This window comes from Artibeus jamaicensis, unplaced genomic scaffold (assembly GCF_021234435.1).
Source record: "Artibeus jamaicensis isolate MK-2021 breed Jamaican fruit bat unplaced genomic scaffold, CSHL_Jam_final contig_3152, whole genome shotgun sequence".
Classification (NCBI taxonomy): Eukaryota; Metazoa; Chordata; class Mammalia; order Chiroptera; family Phyllostomidae; genus Artibeus; species Artibeus jamaicensis.
The window spans coordinates 4,133,714-4,153,188 of NW_026521729.1; the positions used below are offsets into that span (position 1 = coordinate 4,133,714).

Below are 19,475 nucleotides of genomic sequence, written 5' to 3' on the forward strand. Positions count from 1 at the left end.
CTGCCTCTCTCTCGACTGTTGGCTTTTGTGCTGGCCGGCAGCAGTGCCTGCCTTCGTTACAATGTTTAACAATGTTTACGGGAGCAGGCGTTCAGGTGACAGTGTCAGCACAGGCCGTGACGCGCAGTCACTGGGACCCGGTTCCACTACATCAACAGCTCAAGGAGTCGTAATCCTCTCCTCCATCAAGCACCTGCTAGAAACACCGAATCTAATCGAGTCTTCAGACCTCACAGTTCACAGGGAGAGAGAATCAGGCTACACAACACCACAAGGAATCCAGAATGCGAAACACCCTGGTTTGTTCAGATAGTCCATGTGGGGCAGGGGTGGAGAGGACTGTTCTAGAAAAGGTTAAAGAGACATAGCAACCAAATGCAGTCAATGAAACTTGATTGGCTCCTGGCTTAGGAAGATAATAACCATAAAAGCTTCTGTTTATGATGTGACAATTAGGACAGATTAAATAGGTGCTGACGTGCAGTGAAGCTAGGAACTCAGGGAATTTTCTCAAGTGTGATGGAACTGGGGTTCTAGGAGGCATCTTTGTCCTTAGCAGACAGATACACACTGAAGTTTTCAGGAAGGAAGGTCATGTCGACTGTAGCTAATTTGCAAGTGACTCAGGAGGAAAAAAATTGGGAAGAGGAAATATGGCCAAACCATTATGCATTGTTGAACCCAGGTGGCGAGTGTAAGGATGGTCACTGCACTCTATTTTTTTATATCACTGAAAATTTTCAAAACGAGAAGCTGGAGTAAATGACAGTGACTGTGTCATTTGCTTTGGGTGGCAGACTCTGCCACTCGCAGAGACACCCAGTCTTTGCACGGACCGCTATTTACCTGCCATCAGAAAGGAAGGCTCTAGCGCTGGCACAGTGCCCTCCCACAGCGGGCCCTGAATTATTTATCAGCGGGCGACTACTGCCTTCTCTTTCCGGCTTTCTTTTTCGGAATCTGCCACTCTAGCTAAAACCAAGCTGAAGTCTTTACCATCTTTCCAAATGCTTTGAAACCACAGAGGGAGGTGGTCTTGCAAAGATAAGGGCAATTGAAGAAGAGATTGTTCCTGTGGCCGGTGGGATCGTGATCAGCATGCTAAGGGAGCCGCCGCTATTTGTAGCTCCGTGCCATGTTCAAAGTGCTGTTTGATTATAAAAGGAAATCAATTCTCTTCCAGCCCTCTGTGAGCTGCAGTGTTGTATATGGGTTACTTTTCCTTAAGGCGTAAATATAGTCACAGCAGCCCCTCTGCTCCTCTTAGATTTGAAATGCTGTGCTCTGTAAACTTCACCCCTTCACCTCTCTAATCACCCGTTCACCGATCCACTCAAGGGCCAGGAGTTACAGGGGAAGACGGGGTACAACAAAAAGTGGACACACGCTCGAGACGTTGACGAGCAAGAACGGCACTGATCAGTGGGGAGGTGGACAGGACAGAAGCCACATCACCTTCTACACAGTGTTTCTCAAACTTCAATCACTGTCCGAAATGCAGGATTTCAGCCATACGCGAGGAGTACTGTTAACTACAGAACTATTACTTAAGATCCCTTAAATCCACTGAGAACAACTTCGGCGCCTACTGTGGTCTCATCCTGAACATCACTGTGTAATCACCCCACGGGTCCTGAGCAGCACGCGCAGTCAGTGAGACGCGTGCCGCACCGTCCAGGAACCTCCTTCCCCAAGAGGCTTTAGGGGCAAACGGATCGAGATGAGAGCACTGGCTTGTGTGTGTTTGCACACATATGAGATACAAGCACATTTCAACTCAACATAATTTTGCCCCTTCCTTCTGTGAAGGCCTCCCTTTGGTAGTAAATCAGTGATCTGCTTAGTACAGTTGATGTCCCAGAAACTGAAAGAATGGATTCAGTGACGGTTTTGGCAACTGGAAACCAGCCGGTGGTGAATGATCAGGGAGATCACGTATCTATTCAGACGCAGACACCACATATGTTCCAAAAGCTTAGAATGAGGAGCATCACATGAAGCGACTGAGAATGTTTCATAGGTAAAACAGTTGGCTTTCTTTCTCGGTGCTTTGTATTTTGGTCTTAAAGAGTTTGGCACCTCCAGGCTGCCCCTCATTCATTTCCCTTTTAATAGATCGCCCTCATAATGAGCTCCTTTCTTGATGCAGAGCCGGGGCCACGCAGGGGCGTAGGTGTCTTAAATATACTTTACATTGCTTCTGTCTTTCCTTTGTCAAATATTTCCCACATCCCTACCATACCTAGGCCTTGGGCTGCATGCTGCGGAAACCACAAGAGCAAAACAGACCTGGCTCCCGACTCAGGGAGCGTCCAGTATAGTGAGGGAGAAAGACACGAAGCCATCTCCCAAGCAAACAGAAAAGGGCTCTGAGGAAGTGGTATCTGCACTGAGGCAGGTGGGGGGAGGGGGGAGTGAAAAGAATGTTTCAGGCAAAGGAAACATCGAGTGCAAAGACCCCCTCTAGTGAGGGGGCAAGATGGGAGCAAGTCATGCCTCCAAGGAATTAACAGTGGCTGGAGCCTGGGACAAGAGGGGCCTAGACAGGCGTTGGCCCTGCTAAGCTGGGCCCATAGCCATGGTAAGGGGTTTGGTCTCTGATCTAAGAGTGACAGAACCCACTGAAGGAGGGGACTCAGTGAAAATCGAGGCTCTGTCAGCAATGAAGAAGAGGTAAACGGTTATCAGGCACACAAGCGGCACTTACAGAAACACCCCAAACATCACCCATCCAAAACAACTAGCCCCCCTTCCACCCTCCTGTAATCCATGTGGTTTGCTGTTCCATCTCAGCGAATGGCCTCATCATTCATCCAGTAGCTCAAGCCAAAAATCTAGGTGCCATCCGTGACACCCCTGTTGTCTTCACCCCCCCCCCCCATATCTCAACCATGGCCAAGTCCTGTCCACTCCACCTCTAATTGTCTCTGGAAGTCACTCACCTCTCCATCTCCACCATCGTATCTGTGCAGTTGTCTCTTGCTGAACTACTGCAATGGTTTCCCCAATGCTCTCTTCCTCTTGTGGCCCTACGACCTGCTCTCCACACAAAGTCACTGTTTCCAAGTGCAAATCTAACCATACCACTCGTCTGCCCGAAGTCCAGGGGTCCTGGGTAAATCTTTATCAGCCCGAGCCAGCATGGCAGACTGCCCACTTGCCCCCGGCTGATTATGGGTGGAGACTGACTTATGGTTACCGGTACATGGTTACGGCTTCTAGGGAGCTGCTGGGAAAGGTCTTCCTGCTCTTCAAAAGAGAGTACGGGAAGAAAAAGATCTTTTTGTTTGTTAGACAGTGCCACGTCTGGGCGTGCCTGACACAGCAGCAGCCATCTTGCTACCAACCTAGAAATGCACCCAGGGGTTCCAAGTAAAGCGGTGCCGCCCCTGGGGCCTGTCCTGCCCTGTGAGAGAACACTTTGTCACATAACTCGATTTAAGTTGGGTTTTCTGGTATTTGCAGCTATAAGGGTTCTAACTGGTATGTGTCCGAGGCATCAGGGCCTAGTGGGCAGTTGGATATGTGCACCTGAAGCTCAGGGGAGAGGTCTGAGCTGGAGAAATAGCAGTCCCCAGTGTAGCTTGGGGAAGGGGTAAGATTGCCAGGAACAGAGGAGAGTGAGATGGAAAAAAGTTTTGGAGATGGTGATGCGCCTGCTAACCAGAGGGGCCGAGGAAGACCACCTGTAGCCAGCAGAAAATAGTTCCTACTTGCCTTTTACACTGAGACTTAAACTCCTAAGTGTATTCAAACTGGACAAAAGGAAGTGGTTTGGGAGTGTTTCCAGCGAGGGGAGGAAGTTGGGCTTCAGAACGCGCCCTTGGGATTAAATGGCTGCCTGCCATTTAACATGTCCATTTTACCAGAATTCCCAAAGCAACCAGAAAATTGAACAAACAACCCGGTCGGAGTGTAAGATCCTGAGTTAGGTGGAGGTTGGACAAGCCTCCCAAGAGAAGGCACCATTGTAAGAAAAGGCTCGGAGGTGTGAAAGCCAGGGCAGCAGTCTCAGAACGAGCCTGGGGACCAGTGCAGGAGATGAGAGGGAGATGGGAATGAGGTCGGCATTGGGTGTGCCTGGGAGGTCGGGCTGAGTTTAGGCCTGTCTGCAATGGCTCTTTAGTTGGTGGCAAGGTTTTTGAGCAGTGTTAGAGCTGGTAAAGGAATTCCAGATCCAAGTGCAGGCTTGTGAGGTAGAAATAAATAAAAATGACAAAAGGATCAGAAGCTAGCGTGCCATAGGAGGCTTTCTCAAACTTCAGAATAAGCACCAGAATCTGTAACAAATGCAAACTCCTAGTACTCGTCACTGCCCTACCTAACCAACGAGACAGAGAGGAACTGACCTATATACCATATTTTGTAGTGTACAATGCGTACTTTCTTGCCCAGAATTTTTGAAGGAAAAATAAGGATGTGCATTATACAGGGGTATAATCATTACATATCATGGGTATAATAATCCCATGTAATAACACACACAAACACGTGGGTGTGCATAATACACAGCAAAATATGGTAAATACTTTTTCCGCCCATGGTCCCTGATTGGTCTGTCTTCATGCAAATGAGGACTCCAAATCCTCACAGTTTGATTGGTTCAAAAGGTACTGTCCTGATTGGTCAGAACGGAGCCATTTTGGCTGATGAGTGAAGTAAGTTCAGAACCTCCTTTATAAGAGCTGACTCAGATGGCAGGAACACGGGGCAGGAGGGTAGTTCGTTCCAGGCTTTTCCCTGATGGGCGGTTTGAGGGGTCCCTGAGTCCAGTTAGCTGCCAGCGGCCCTTCTTACTACATGTCTTCTTTCTCAGGGTCCACACATTTCTCAAAGCTCCTTTGGCAGGACTACTGTCGCGGGATGACTTGGGAGTTTGGTTCCCATCAATGGCATCCAAGTGCCTCTACTCTGTGACGTAGAAAACCGGTGTTCTCAGTATTACGTAAAGCCGTCTTCCGGATTCTCCGCACTTGACACACCCTCTAGTTGCCAGTCAACGCGGCGGTCAGGGGCCTGGTGACGCTGCCAGGAGCAGTCAAGGATCTGGTGGACCGGGGGCGGTCACACGCACCACAGTCCTACAAGTCTCTCGCGGGGACTTCAGCCCCGAGCCAGGCCCCACCCCGGGCCAGGTTTGGAAAACCCGAAGTCACAACCTTTCTGAAAGGCTGCAGCAGCGACACACAAATATCTGGGCGGGTCTCAATGGTGACTGGCTGACGCTGTAACCAATTATGTACAGGCGCTTGTCCGTCTAGCGCGGCTTAGACTCGGGATTTGACATTTCTCAGAGCGCTGTTACGTAAGGGGTGGGCCAAGTGGTGCCCCACCCTAGCGGAGGAGATTTCATTGGCAGGACAGAATGTGGTCTACCCAACGCCCCCGGAAAAACGTCCTTGACAGACAGGTGCGGAAGCCACTTGACGTCGGGAGTCTGGGCGGAAGTGTTGGAAGCCAGGGGTGTGGGGTAGGGGGCGGATCTTGACTCGGAGCGTAGGGCGGGGCGTGGAGGGGTGCAGGCAGGGGGGTCGGGCTGGCGCTGCGGCGGCGGCGGGGATGCCGTGGGTCCCTGACGGCGCTCGGCAGGCCGGAGCACTGCATTGAAGGCACTGAGGTGAGGTGCGCTGGCAGGCAGGCGGGTAAGTCTGTGAGGGTCGTGGAGTCTTTAAATCTGGCCGCCAGTGTCCTCGGCCGGCATTTTTCTGCCCTGCTGGGTGCTTTTTCCTCCATAGCGATGGCAGCCGCGCTGGTACATTGGGGGGGCGGGGCTGGGCACCTGCTGCGCCTGCATCGGAGGTGGGGGGATGGCGCTGGGGTCTGTCCCTCTGGGAGCTGGGCCGGGTTGGCCCGAGGAGGAGGAGGAGGAGGAAGGAGGGCTGACTAACCTGCCTCATCCAGGTCCCGCCTTCCCTGGCTCTGTCCCTGTGCCCGCTGTCCCTGCACCCTAGTTGGGGGTGGGGGGGGCGAGCCTTGGAGGCCTTTAGACCCCCCACCAGAGGGGCTTGTGGGCCCGGGCCGCCTCGAGGTAGCCATAAAGCCAGGACATGGCCCCTGCCTTATTTCATGTCAAGACAGGTTTGTCCAGATTTTCTGGGTGCGCGGAGATGGGTTTCCGCCCCGTTCCTGGGTTCCTGGGTGCCCGTCTGACTGTCCCCCTCTGTTGCCAAACATGGGCCGTTCCTGTCTTTTTTCTGGGCACTGTTCCGTGGTCTCGAATCGTGGCATTTACGGCTGTTCCGGGTGATGGATTAAGGTAGTGCCTATGTAGGGACCGTGGCGCGTAGGAGGAAACCAGCACCCGTCTTGGAGTTTTGGCTCACGCCATGTACGTATCACTTGTACAGGTCCAGCATTCTTGTTTGTATGGCCTAACCGGAAATTTTTTAATTGTTCCCTAATGACTAGGACGTATTTGTTTCGTCTGTGTCACTCCTGCTGGAAAGCGCTGTACTGCGCCTGGGTAGACTAGACAGCTAAAGAATGGTGTTATTTCCAGGTGATTGTGTTGCTGCTGTAGAAACATATCTCCTGCTGAAACATAGGAGGAACTGGGGGCAACTTTTATTTCTTAAAGGCAAAGTTACAGAATCATTACGTTACAACTGGAGGGGACCTTATAGGTGATTGGCCCACCCCAGTAAATTTACATGGGAGGTGATCCCTGTCCCAAGGGGACGGGTGTCCTCCCTGTGAATCAGGTCTGTCTGGGATGATAGTGGGGAGCTGTGCACTGTCTGGCTCTGGAAACCGGTGCTGTGTTCCTGTGAGCCAAACAGGACACATTTTTGATGTTCCAAGTACTGTCATGCATATCACTGCCCTCTTTAAGGGCAAATTTGAAGAAAACTTTTAGTACTAAGATGCTATTTACTGTATTTACTGGATGTAAGTCAGCAGGTCCGTGGAAGAACCAGAGTCCTCATTCCTTTGGTTTAATTACTGGGTGGCATCAAGTCAGCAGTAATTGGCACTGGCAGGTATGGGAGATTGTGTACCCTCTGTGGGGTCATAGGCTTGTCAGAAAACACATTTTTGCTGATTAGGGACATATTTGGCACATGCTCCTCTAATGATTTACAGAAGTAAGTTAAAGCTGTTGCTAAATTTTGACACTTTTCACCTTCAGCCTTCTGACTGGTGCGAATCGGAATCCAGAGAAGGAACTCAGCCTCTTGTGGGGGGGCACCGCCAGGGCAGAGGAGGTGCTATTCTCACAGATGGGCTTGCTGTCTTCCCTTGGCTTCTCTTCCTTGTATTTTTGTATTTTTAGTAAATGACCCACTGACTTTTGTGACCTTAGAGCCATGCTTTGTCACCCACTGATTAAAGCTCTAGTAGAAGATGATGTTTGTGAAAGCTCTTTTACACTCCTCTGTTGCTTTCGTATATGTTGGCTGGCAAGTCCTCGTATACCCAGTCCTGCAGCCTCCACCCTTCGAGCAGCCGAAAGGCCATTTTGGAGGGACAGTCCCACTAGGGCCCCATTAGCCCCCTCTGTTGCATGCCCCTGTACCCTCGTTTTTCTCCCTGGCAGAGAGAATCATTTTGTACTTAAGACAACTGACTTAATACACACTTAAAAATGGATCTTTAATTCCCTGTCACCCTGAGAAAGCACTAGACTTTCTGTGTTATGTGGGTGGAGGGCCTTCTGAACCTGGTGTTCCCCAGGGTCAAATGCCTGGATGTTATGCTACTGGCAACTGTTACAGTCCGTGTCTTCATTCCCGGCACCAGAGCTGAGTCGTGTCACTGAACGTTCTGAATCCGGGCCAATATTCTGAATACTGGGCCCCCACAATCTGTAGACACTTAAAGGTGGGAAAGAATTTGGAGTCAAAAGACAGGACATTGAAGGAGGCTATCTCTGAAAACACTTTCCCCCTAGGTTCTTAAAACTATGCGTTATCTTATGTTATACTACACACCTCTGCAGAGAGTGTCAGAGTTAGTACTTAATTATTTTAGTTGTCTTAACTTTGGTGTTGGCATTCGTGTCTCCCATCTCATTTTCAGGGAAAGTGAGTTTGGGGGACGGGAGAGTCCGATGACACAGAGACTACTGAAATTTTTTGTGTGGAGGACACGTTATGAACCCTTTCTGGAGCATGTCTGCGAGCTCTGGACGCAAAGTAAGTATAGTTGATAGATTCGGTGAGGAAACAGTTTGCATCAAAATAGAGGCCAGAATAATTCCTACCGAGATTGCTCTGTAATCTTAGCAAGATTATTTTGTTTTTCTAGTTCAGGTTTTACTTTTGAGAAGTAATCATTTAGTTGATTAAAGTTAGTTTCTGAGACTGAGATCCCATCTAAAACAGAAATCATTCTGGTAGTCATGATTCTAAGACTGTTTTGACAGGTGATATATACATAATCGTGAAATTTGTTACTATAGTAGCTCTTACGAAACTGCAAGATTCTATGGTTAGAGAAGCCTTAGGAAAGGCCAGTCCAATGTGAAGTCAGACCAGAAGGCACTGGTTTAATTTTTCTAAATAAAATGTTTTTAATTGCAAAAATACATTGTAGCAAGGCCAAACATGTAGACAAGAAGAAAACAAATATAACCCATAATTCCATCTCTGTGGAAACACCACTGCTGATCATTCTCTTTAATGCACAGGACGTACATTTTTAATGCAGCGAGCACACAGCCTGTGCGGCACCAGAGCCAGGGAAGCAGCGGTCGGGTGGAGCCCAGTCGCACGCACTCAGACCTCTCTCTCTGCTGCGGGGGACAGTTCGTGTGTGGGGGGTTGGGGGGCTGGAATGTCGGAACGCACCCATCAGGGACAAGGTCAAAACTAAACCCATTGCTAGTGAGATACTAGCTTCCTTCTTTGTTTCCAACCCAGGTGCTGTTAGGCAGTGACTAATTTCAGTCATCATTATTGATTTTTTAAAAAGTTTTCAAAGATGTTTATTTTTAGAGAGAGGGCAAGGGAGGGAGAAAGGGGAAGAGAAATACTGATGTGCAAAAGATCGGTTGCCTCTCTGGTGGCCCCAACCAGGGACCCGGCCCACAAGCCCAGGCACATGCCCGCACTGGTCAGGGCCATCTCTGCGGACTCAGAGCTGCGCAGCACCATGCGTCCTGCAGTGTCTAACTGCCCAGGGGCTTTGTAGCCTGTCCAGTTGTCTCATTGTTTACTAACCCTTTGCCCTTTTGGGGGCCACCGGGAGAGGTGATTTCTTTCTTTCACTTAAATCTTGTAAACATTGGCTTGTCTGTATAGGATGCAGCTAACGAGAGTTTTCTAATGCTTTAGTCTTGCTTGGGTTTATTCTACTCTTTATGATGGCCCAAGGCCTTTCCAGTCATCTCGATCATGGTGCTGGAATATCCTTGAAGAGAGTAATTCCAGCTTTTAGGTCAAGGACCAAGATCTCACGTACTGTTGCGATTAAATAGTCACCCTAACAAATGTTCTCACCACTTCCTCTTGAACAGCGGTCTGACGGTGACGAGAAGACACTGACGGGGGACGGGAAAACCAGTCCTCCACGCACTGCTCCCAAGAAACAGCTGCCTTCCATCCCTAAAAATGCTCTGCCCATAACTAAGCCGACATCCCCCGCCCCCGCAGCGCAGTCCGCCAACGGCACACATGCCTCGTACGGACCCTTCTACCTGGAGTACTCGCTCCTTGCAGAGTTGTAAGTTCTTGACAAACTACTCCCTTTACAAACTACTACACTTCAAATGCCTCTTGAAGGTAAAGAATGAAAGTTATTTTGATGGACTCAGTAAACAGCAGCCACTTAATCTTAAATCTCAAACTCACACCCATCCAGCCTTGACGTTGACAGAAAGATGGAGGCTATCACTGGCAACATCATTGCTCTTACCTGAGGCCTAAGTAGTGTTTATAAATATCCTCTAGTAAATGTAATGATTCTTATTCAGAGCTTGGGTAAATAATATTTAAAGGCAAATTTGTGCTTCAATTTCTGTATCTGTTTGGACAGCAACAGGAAGGACAGAGTGAGGTAAACACAGTACTGGTCAGGACCTTTCTTTCTTTCTGTGGAGTGAGGACTCCGTCTCCTGAAGAGGGGGTCGTGGAGGACGGGACAGCGGGAGGGTGGTGGTCTGTTCTCTCTTGAGGCAGACCTGGCCGGAGGTTTGTACTCCTTTCTGGGGGTCTTCATTGTAGGAGGCCTCCTGACAGATTGAGGGGGTGGTCCCACTAGGCGGAGGTCAGAAAGCCAGACCTTAGGTGTCAGTAATGGGGGCACCGGAGCTGGGGGACTTTATACACCTGAAGGACTGTCATTAGATAGGGGATCCAGTCTGATTTACTCTAAGGACCCCCTAAGGCCAAATTAGGCGATTACAGGGGTGTCATACAGATGAGGGCTCCCTGTAGGAAGAAGCTGACTGGTCACAGAAGCCACAGCTGGAGCACAGTGGCATGTGTCCTCGGAGGGCGAGGAGCACGCCTGCAGAGTGCTGGTCGTGACGACACGGCACCTGGCCTGCCCTGGGCTCCAGGAGTGACCAAGTGCTGATGGCATCTGATTGAATTAATCCGTTACAAGGGCTGGAAGTGTGGCGCGTTCTGAATTTCAATTAGTTTAAAATTCCTTCCTACACAGCTTGGTATTCATCCAGCAGTCTATGTCCTGGCCTTGTGTCAAGGGCTCGCTGTGTGCTGTCACAGTTTAGTGCTTTACCAAGTGCAGCACTAAAGCCGGAGCCGCAAGTCTTCCAAGCCCAGGGGGTAAAGACATGCTCTGAGTTAGAACTCAGTGGCACAACTGGAAAAATAAGTCCTTTCTTTGTACCTGTAGTTTTTAAAGGCACCCTGAGCCCTCTGTCCCTGCACTAATGCTGCACTGGTCAGAGGGTCCGAGGCCCCGGTCTAAAGGGCTGACAGCAGCGGTGGTCCCTTTATACATACATCTGCCAAGCACGCTGCTGTTGACATGCCGAATTTAGGGCCTTAAAAATGAGGTAAGCGCTTTAACGTGATTAAAAGTGACAGCAAATAGGTAATAGAAACAATCAACTAAGGACCAGTAAGCTACTTCTCAATTAAAATTCAGGATTGGCAGGTTGGTGTGTTCCAGGGCCCTGGACTGACATTGTTCTTTCTAAGGTCTGGTCAGGGCTTGGCTCACTGAGCCTAGTGGCTCAGCTGCTAGAGCAATGCGGCACGGCCGGGGGTGGGTGGCCCGGGTCCTCGAAGAGCCAGTGCAGCCTTCGTGTGTGTCCCCCGGAGTGCAGGTGGCTGCAGCGAGGGGTAGATTTAGGAACAGGGCGCTGCACCCGAGCCTCCCCTGGTGCCCACCTTCACCGTCAACACTGCGAGTTAAAGCGAAAGGTGGCCTTCTGCCCCCTGGGTGGTGATCTAACCGGAGAGCTGGACACCTGAGTGAGGCATTTCATTCTTAACGACCTACAGTTGTTTCAAATGGCTTTGGCGTGTGTGTGAGTGGGCTCTGTTCTCTCCAATCCCAAAGCAGTGACTTTACCAATACCCTCATTTGCCCCCAACCTAACATCCAGAACTTAAATCAGGTTGCATTGTTCTGAATCACCTCCAGGTTGGTTTCTGAGATGTCTTGGGGAAGGGGATTTCTGGGAGGAAAACCTGATTCTTTGCGTGTCCCTGTTGGCTTGAATTAACCCGAGGCCCTTGGTGGTGAGGCCAGGAGAGAGGGGTGGCAGGCCATGTGAGAGACTGTGAGGGCTCAGCTTGTCACATTAGGGCAGCAGCCGCCCCTGACAGGGTTGTCCCACCTCTCACGGGGTGGCTGGGCCTGTCTGTGTCATTGACAGCCATACGTTTCACTGTTCTGCCGCTTCTGTTTCAGCACCTTGGTCGTGAAGCAGCGGCTACCAGGTGTCTACGTGCAGCCGTCCTACCGCTCGGCACTGAGTAAGGACCCGCCCCTTTGGTGCCAGTTGCGGCCGGGCGGCTTCCTCTGGCACAGATGTGGGCCCTGACTGGTCTCTGTTCCCTGCAGTGTGGTTCGGAGTAATCTTCATACGGCACGGGCTTTATCAAGACGGTGTGTTCAAGTTCACAGTTTACATCCCCGATAACTACCCCGACGGCGACTGTCCAGTAAGTAGGAGCCACCGTCTGGCTTCATGTGCCCGCCAGAGAGGCACTCACAGGGCCTTACAGCTCTCCCTTTCTTTCCCGAAATTGACCACTGTCACAGTTTGTTCCCTAAAGTGTCTACCTGCTGCGCAGTCTCCTGGGGGGACTCCTGGGCCTGGTTGTGTCCCTGGTGCTGCCGGCCTCCGCTAGGAGCTTCTACGTGCCGCACCCGCAGCCCAGCCTGGGTGCCGGGGTGGAGACCGCCCCCCCCCCCCCGTGAAAGTAAAGGTCATAGGGGAGGTTGGGGACGCAGTTACGTCTCGCTCTCGAGGCACCTCCCTGACGGGACAGCCACTGTCTGCACGGGTCAAAGTACGCCTGTCTCCCCACAGCGCTTGGTGTTCGACATTCCCGTCTTTCACCCACTGGTGGACCCCACCTCGGGGGAACTGGATGTGAAGAGAGCGTTTGCCAAATGGAGGTTAGTGACGCGGGCTCCTCCAGTGACCGCAGTCAGTGAGAGGACGCCTTGGCAACGCGCCCCGTCTCCCCATCTCCCCGCAGGCGGAACCACAACCACCTGTGGCAGGTGCTGATGTACGCGAGGAGGGTGTTCTACAAGATCGACACAGCGAGCCCCCTCCACCCCGAGGCTGCCGTCCTGTACGCGCCTTCGCTTCCTTCCTTCACATCAATTCGGAAATGCAGCTAAGTAGACAGCGTTAGTAACGTTCTGATCTTTAAACACAGGTATGAAAAGGATGTTCATCTGTTTAAAAGTAAAGTGGTGGACAGCGTGAGGGCGGGCACGGCCCAGCTCTTTGAGCAGCCCCGAATAGAAGACCCCTACGCCATCAGGTAGGTGGCCGTTCCCACGTGCGCCGCACTGTGCGGTCTGGTCTGAGTGGGGCTTTCGGGGGAAGCGCATAATCTCTCAGGCTCAGCACTGCCTGCCAGCAGGGTTTCTACTGTCTCCTGGGGGCTCTTCCCTTGAACAAAAAAAGCTTTATGCCAAATAGCAAGCTATTTAGGGTGGCGGTTTCCTCAGGGTTCTTGGTAAAGTGCTCTGCCAAGCGTCAGGACTTCCGTCTGCAGGTGGCAGTTTTAGCTGGAGCCCCTCGGCAGGCAGCCCGGGTGACAGGAGGAAGCCTCGCTGTAGGCTCCTGTGGGGCCGTGGCGCTTGGCCCCGGGCGGGTGTCGGGGGCGGTGCGGGGACCAGTAGGCTCATGCACTTGCGGGGACGGGAGCGGTTCCTTAGTCTACCCTGCCTCCCTTGCTCCACTGTGAACAGCAGCGCCTCCGGGGGGCAGCGCAGCTGGAACGGGCTCTCCCATGGGGGGCGCTCCAGGAAGGAGTAGTTACGTGAGGAGACGGGTAACGTCTGAAGTCACACCTCGACGGCTGATTACAGACCACTCTAAATCCTAAGATGTTAAGATAGTTGCCATAGTAAGACCTAACTACTAAAAAATCAATGCTACTCAAATTTAGTAAGCCAAGGAGTTTTTAAATCTTCCTCTTCCTTAAGCTTTTCTCCGTGGAATCCTGCTATACACGACGAAGCCAGAGAGAAGATGCTGACTCAGAAAGTAAGTAGATAACGGTTAACTCACTATTTGCTTTCTAAAGGGTCTTCACTGGGGAGTTCTCATTCTGCACGAACAACTTTTGGGGAAAGCGCTTGCACAGGGCTGGAATCTCACCATTGGTCACTTTCTGGTGTTTGTTTTGGTTGTGCCTAGAAGCCTGAAGAACAGCACAATAAAAGCGTTCACGTTGCTGGCCTGTCGTGGGTGAAGCCTGGCTCCGTACAACCGTTCAGTAAAGAAGAGAAAACAGGAGCTACTTAGGAGCTGGAGAGCCCGGTGCACCGTGCACTCGCCTGCGGCTGGGCCCAGCTCTGGCTGCCCAGCGGCCGGGACTGCTGCAGAGTAAACTGTGTGAACAGGGACTGACACCGGTGTGGTCTGTGCACGCTTAGGTTCTAACGGCAAGTTTTAGAGACCGCTCCAGTGACGCGTTACTTCTGTCAGAAGTGTCTTAGGGTGGTGAATAGTTCAGTACTCCCAATTCTTGGGGACATTGAGGCTTAAGTATTTTTCTGAATGTAAAGCTAAAGGTAAGTGGCATTCATTTGAAACTAATAGGGTAGACAGAGTTTAGCACTATCTAATGACGTTCAGACCAGCGGTTCAGCTGTGCATGTGTCAGGGTGTGGAGGAAGCAGGTTCCCGAGCTCACTAGCACTTGAAGTGCAAGGTCATTTGAACCTCAGGCTTCAGCCTGCTGTCTTGCTGCTTTACGAGCTGCTGTCACTGAGGTGCGCATTAGGTGAGCGAGAAGAGTCCAGAATGTTTGTTCATGTTGTTTGTTTTTTTAAAAGCAAATTACTTACTGTATTTTTGTGGCAGGAGGGAGAAAAAGTGTTGAAACGGTTTCTAATGAAGTCAAATATTTAAGCAATGAATGACTAATGTGTTTTGTAGAGACAAAATAAACCAATAAATGATGGTTCTTTGTCATTTATGCAGGAAACTAAATACCCTTTTCTCAGTATAACAAAGATTAATTTATAAATGCTTTATTGAAAAATACACTTATTTTCATATAAAATTACAGTAGCAGTAAATATCTGAAGAGGTTTTATAAATATTTTTTGCAGAACACTATTCTAACTGAACAGTGTAAGTTCCATATTTCTCTTGGAGCAAATATGAAGTTACCTAGTAACTCTGTTTATACTGATTCAATTTACAATTGAATTTTCTCCCTAAAAAGGTTATTTGTTCAACTTAAAAACTGCTGGAGCAATACTGATTAATAAAGGTATATATAGATCATTTCAGTAGCTGTTAAATAACCTTTTCTAATTTGTATGAGTGGTACTATGTACTCAAGAAAACCTAAACTGTTCAACCTAAACTTCTTTTAAAATGCCAGGAACACACCCGAAGGTAGGTATTTTAAAACATATCACCTTAGTAGACACATGTCTTTTGGATAACTACCTCCTAAAAGAAGAGGCCGTAATTTTTAATATTAATTCTCTTAATTCAACTTGATTTAAAATCTTCACTTAGCCAGCCGATCCCTGTTAAGGGGGCGGGGGGACTGGAGAATTTAAAATGCACGCCCCAAAGGTGGCTACTGCTGCTTAATGGTTTTAAAAAGGTACAAAAGCATCAAAGAAGATACTGAGTATTTAGCCTAGAAGTTTTGTACTTAATGTAAAGTTCACATTGTAGAAAGTGCCATCACAATACACAGCAAAACCTGGGTACGGAGTCCTGCTCTCTCAGCCCTAAAGTGCCACTTCGCTCACTCGCTCGCTCACACAGCGCACAGCCGAGCACTCACACTGCACCAGCACACGGGGGCGGGGCCGGAGTCCGGGCTCCCTCACTAATGCTGCAAAAATGCAGACTTCTCACACTTCTACCGGGTGTTTTAGAACAAAATACCTAGTCTTTGTGTTGCTTTTCACGAGAGCCAGAGCAGACCACAAAACAGGTAGGAATGAACTGAAACACATGTCGCTGCTGGAGCAAGGTCAGCAGAGACCTCGCACACTACGTCAGCATGCTTGGTTCTCTACAGTACCTGTGAAAGCTTTGCCAGAGAGTTAAAAATCCCAGTTTGGATTCTAAGCAGCACTGATGGCAAGCACTGAGTGGTAGGAAAAAAGGCAGACGAGATGAGTAAAAATAAGGATACTGGAAAGAGTAAGGAAAAAGAGCCCCACAATCTAGCATGCATTAAATGATGCTGTTAAACAGTTTGTGAAAAGAGTTTCAATACAGCAGACTAACCTCAGTGGGCACCTCGGTCATTAGCTACGTCTTGGAGACGGCGGATTAAGGCAGAGTGATTTTCCGGGCAAATTCTTTTGGCAGGCGATTCACTTCCATCTTCCAAAACGATCCCTCTCTTTTTGGTTGGAGTTTCTCCAGTCCGTATCATGCTGTTAATCTCTCTTAGTCTCTAGAGGGAAAATAGATATAAAAATTTAAAATGCTAATACATGTAAATTCAGTGTTAAGGCGAAGTACTGCAAATGAGTTAAGTTTAAGGTTTACCTTAAAGTCTGAACATCTTCATAAAGAAAACAACTAAGTTATACAGCCTTCCAATCCCAGCTGGCAGAGACTGATGGCTGTCTGGGGCAGAGGAGGAGTACTTCCCTTTTCTAGCAAGCTCTGGGGCTTATTTCATGTACACTTTTCCAAAACGTAAGAGTGAACAAATCTGTGATTCCATTTTACAAGTTATAGATCATGACATCTCTATGCCACGTTTAATCAGTTCCAATTTTTTTCAGTCTAGCAGCCTTTCTCAACTGGAGTTTCACAAGAGAAGCCAGCCTTCATTCCCTACAGCATCCTTGTGACTTATTAGTGTGGTCCAGAATGTAACAGTCATAGATTATTTCTGGGAGAACTGAGAGGATGCTGCCAGAGTGCTGGGGACGGGATCTGTCTTTAGGGCCTTTAGCATGAAGTTGGTCCAAAGGCCCAAAAGTCAGTTTATCGCATTGTTTTCTGGGTTAAGGAAATTATGTCCACGTGCCACTTTATGGTCTACACTTTTTGCTGGAAAGCACACTGAGCAGTCACATGCACTTGGACAGGACACTGTCACAGGCCTCCCACGTCACTGCCTCCCACCCAGCGTGTCTGTCAAGGCTTCAGCACCTTCTGTTGAGAAGACTTCTTTCTCCAGCGACTTGCTTTTGGCACATTTGTTGAAAACTAGTTGGCCATATAGAGGGTGGGGCAAAGGAGGCTGACAGTTGTTTGAGCAGAAAACACCACATGAATAAGTAATACAAATGAACCGTGCTGGTGCACTGACAACTGTCTTCGCCCTCTGCCCCAGCCCCGTGCGGCCTGCTCCCCGGCTCCAGGCTGCCCAGTCGACCTGTGGGTCCGCTTGCACAGAACCACGCTGTCTTGAATCCCGCAGCTTTACAAGAAATCTTGAAATCAGTGCACGCTTCAGGTTTTCCGAAAATTGTTATTCTGGTTACTATGCATTTTCATGTACGTTTTGTAACCAGTTAATGTATACAGATAATTCTGCTGGAATATTGTCAGGAATTAGGTTCGATTTATAGACCATGTGGGAAAGAATGGAGATCTTGATACTGTTTTTCAGTTCGTGAATATACGTCTCTCTCCATTTTCTCAGTCTTTAATTCTTCACCAAGATTCCGTGGTGTTCGGGATGCAAGTCTTACACATCAATCATCAGACTTACCTGTTTACAGTGTTTAAAAATTCTTTCACTTCTAATTACTCATTGCTAGTTTTTTGGGGTTTTTTTAAAGATTTTATTTATCTTTAGAGGGGAAGGAGAGAGGGAGAGAAACATCAATGTGTGGTTGCCTTTCGTGCGTCCCCTACTGGGACCTGGCCTGCAACGCAGGCATGTGCCCTGACTGGGAATCGAACCGCGAGCCTTTGATTCGCAGGCCTGCACTCTATCCACTGAGCTACACCAGCCAGGGCTACCGATCACTAGTTTATAGAAATCATGCCACCTCTGTCATCTTCCTAGTCCCAGCACCTCTTCATGGACTTTGTGGCTTTCCTACGCAGGACCCTGCTCTGTGTCTTCCCCGTCTTGCCCTACTGCATTTATGCGCCAGGGCCCACAGTCACCCTGTTGAATGGCAGCGGCGAGCGCAGACAGATGTCCGGGCCTTCTTCCTCATCTCAGGGGAGACAGTCTTTCCCCATTAAGTATCATGTTGGCTGTAGATTTTGTGAAATACACCTTTTTATCAGGTTGAGGAAATCTCCTGAGAGTATTATCATGAAGAAATGTTGGACTGTTTAAAAGGTAACTGTTTTGGAAGTTTGTCTTTCAAAGAATGGGTACATGTCAGCTTATCACATTTACTGGAACAAAGTCGGTTTGCATCCTTCATTAGACTTTTCATGTCCGTAGGGGCTGTACCGGTGCCTCTCACTTCTGATACTGGTAACGTGTCTTGTCTTTCCTGCTTAGTCTATACAGAGACGCAGCTAGCAAATTTTATCTTCTGAAAACCAAAAAAAACTCTTAACTGTCAATGGCCTTACTTTTCTCTGCTTTAAGATATTTTTCATCAACTGTTTTTCCAGCTGTTCAGGTCATAATTTGAGACCTTTCTTCTTTTCTAATACAGGTACTTAGTGCTATGAACTAGGTGTCTTTACACTTAAGTGTTACATATAAGGAACAAATAGGTCTTCACCTAATGTTACAATTTCTACCTTCTAATTGGTACATTTAGACCATTTACATTTAATTGCTATTTGCTTGCTTTTTTCCTATATGTTTTTCCCTTTTTCAGCCTTCTTTTGAAATTGGTACTTTTTGTTTCCCATTTAACTCTTCAATCTACTTGGAATTTGTGGTTATCAGATGAAAATCTAATGTTAGAGAAAGTATTAACCATTTCTTCCAACTCCAATTGGTTTTTGGGACTATTATTAGTAAACCTGTGCAACAGTTGGAAGAAATTCTATTTTTTAATATTTCATCTTCCTATTCAAACAGTTATGTATCTTCATTTATTCCAGTCTTTTAAAATCTAATTCAAGTTATACAATTTTTCTGCAAAGATAAACTTATTATAAGGTATGTGATACTTTGCTGCTATTTCAGGAAATCGTTTTACATTATAAATACATATATTGAAGATTTTTATTTTTAGCAAGTGGGGAAGAGAGGGAGAGAAACATCAGTGCGTGGTTGCCTCTCTTGTGCCCCCCCACTGGAGACCTGGCCCACAACCCAGGCATGTGCCCTAGACTGGGAATCGAACCGGGGACCCTTTGTTTCACAGGTCCACCCTTAATCCACTTACCAACACCAGCCAGGGCCCATTCTATTTTCTAACAGATTTTTTGCTTTGTTTGTTTTCCTAGCTTCTGTTTTAAAAGATTTCAAGCGTACAGAGAGGTTGGACAGACAGCACTCCGACTGCCCATTTACAGTCATCAACATTTAGGTCGTTTTCTCTCTTCTACTTGAACTACCTGAAAGCAAGTTACTGACACTGAAACAGTTCACCTCTGAATACTTCAAGTGCACCCTCCTGCGCAGCCCAGTCCCCTCATCGGTTATTAACCAGAAATTAACCGGAAACGTTACAATTACCAACCCTGAAGCCCAGGTCACATTCTCCCGCTCGCCCCCAGTATGCCCTTTACAGTTGAGTCTTTCTATTGGCATCCACGCATCTGTCCTGTGTCTTTATAGTTCCCTTCACTCCATTAACAGTGCCTTCCACCACCCGCCCTTTCTTCATATTAACAGCTTCTAAGAATACAAGCCTCCCCTGGCTGGAGCTCTGTAAATTGGAGCATCCCCACATACACCGAAAGGTCGCGAGTTCAATTCCCAGTCAGGGGACATACCTGGTTTGGC

The 19,475-nt window shown here is 48.6% G+C and overlaps 2 protein-coding genes and 1 non-coding gene across 9 annotated transcripts in view; 2 read left to right on the forward strand and 1 right to left on the reverse strand.

Annotated features, from left to right (window-relative positions):
• AKTIP (AKT interacting protein) overlaps positions 1-14,904 on the forward strand; it is a 32,161-nt gene extending 17,257 nt beyond the window's left edge. The window contains exons 1-10 of one of the 4 annotated variants that reach the window (XM_053663261.1): positions 5,513-5,617; positions 8,020-8,135; positions 9,458-9,663; positions 11,827-11,891; positions 11,980-12,080; positions 12,452-12,540; positions 12,624-12,722; positions 12,810-12,917; positions 13,588-13,648; positions 13,802-14,904. In XM_053663261.1, coding sequence (XP_053519236.1) covers positions 8,094-8,135; positions 9,458-9,663; positions 11,827-11,891; positions 11,980-12,080; positions 12,452-12,540; positions 12,624-12,722; positions 12,810-12,917; positions 13,588-13,648; positions 13,802-13,909 — 879 coding nt within the window. In that variant the 5' untranslated portion in view covers positions 5,513-5,617; positions 8,020-8,093 and the 3' untranslated portion in view covers positions 13,910-14,904. Of the gene's footprint in view, positions 1-5,512; positions 5,643-6,256; positions 6,329-8,019; positions 8,136-9,457; positions 9,664-11,826; positions 11,892-11,979; positions 12,081-12,451; positions 12,541-12,623; positions 12,723-12,809; positions 12,918-13,587; positions 13,649-13,801 lie in introns of those variants that run through there. The other 3 variants (XM_037141558.2, XM_053663262.1, XM_053663263.1) reach the window with 3 other exon arrangements.
• Positions 1-19,475, reverse strand: part of RBL2 (RB transcriptional corepressor like 2) — a 55,768-nt gene that overhangs the window by 5,700 nt on the left and 30,593 nt on the right. For 3 of the 4 annotated variants that reach the window (XM_037141554.2, XM_053663260.1, XM_053663259.1), the window contains exon 22: positions 15,869-16,040. In XM_037141554.2, the coding sequence (XP_036997449.1) occupies positions 15,870-16,040 (171 nt within the window). In that variant the 3' untranslated portion in view covers position 15,869. Of the gene's footprint in view, positions 1-7,511; positions 7,815-15,868; positions 16,041-19,475 lie in introns of those variants that run through there. The other variant, XM_037141555.2, reaches the window with a different exon arrangement.
• On the forward strand, positions 10,600-10,769 carry LOC119046494 (small Cajal body-specific RNA 1). The gene has a single exon (XR_005081997.2). It is a non-coding gene; the product is annotated as a small Cajal body-specific RNA 1 (non-coding RNA).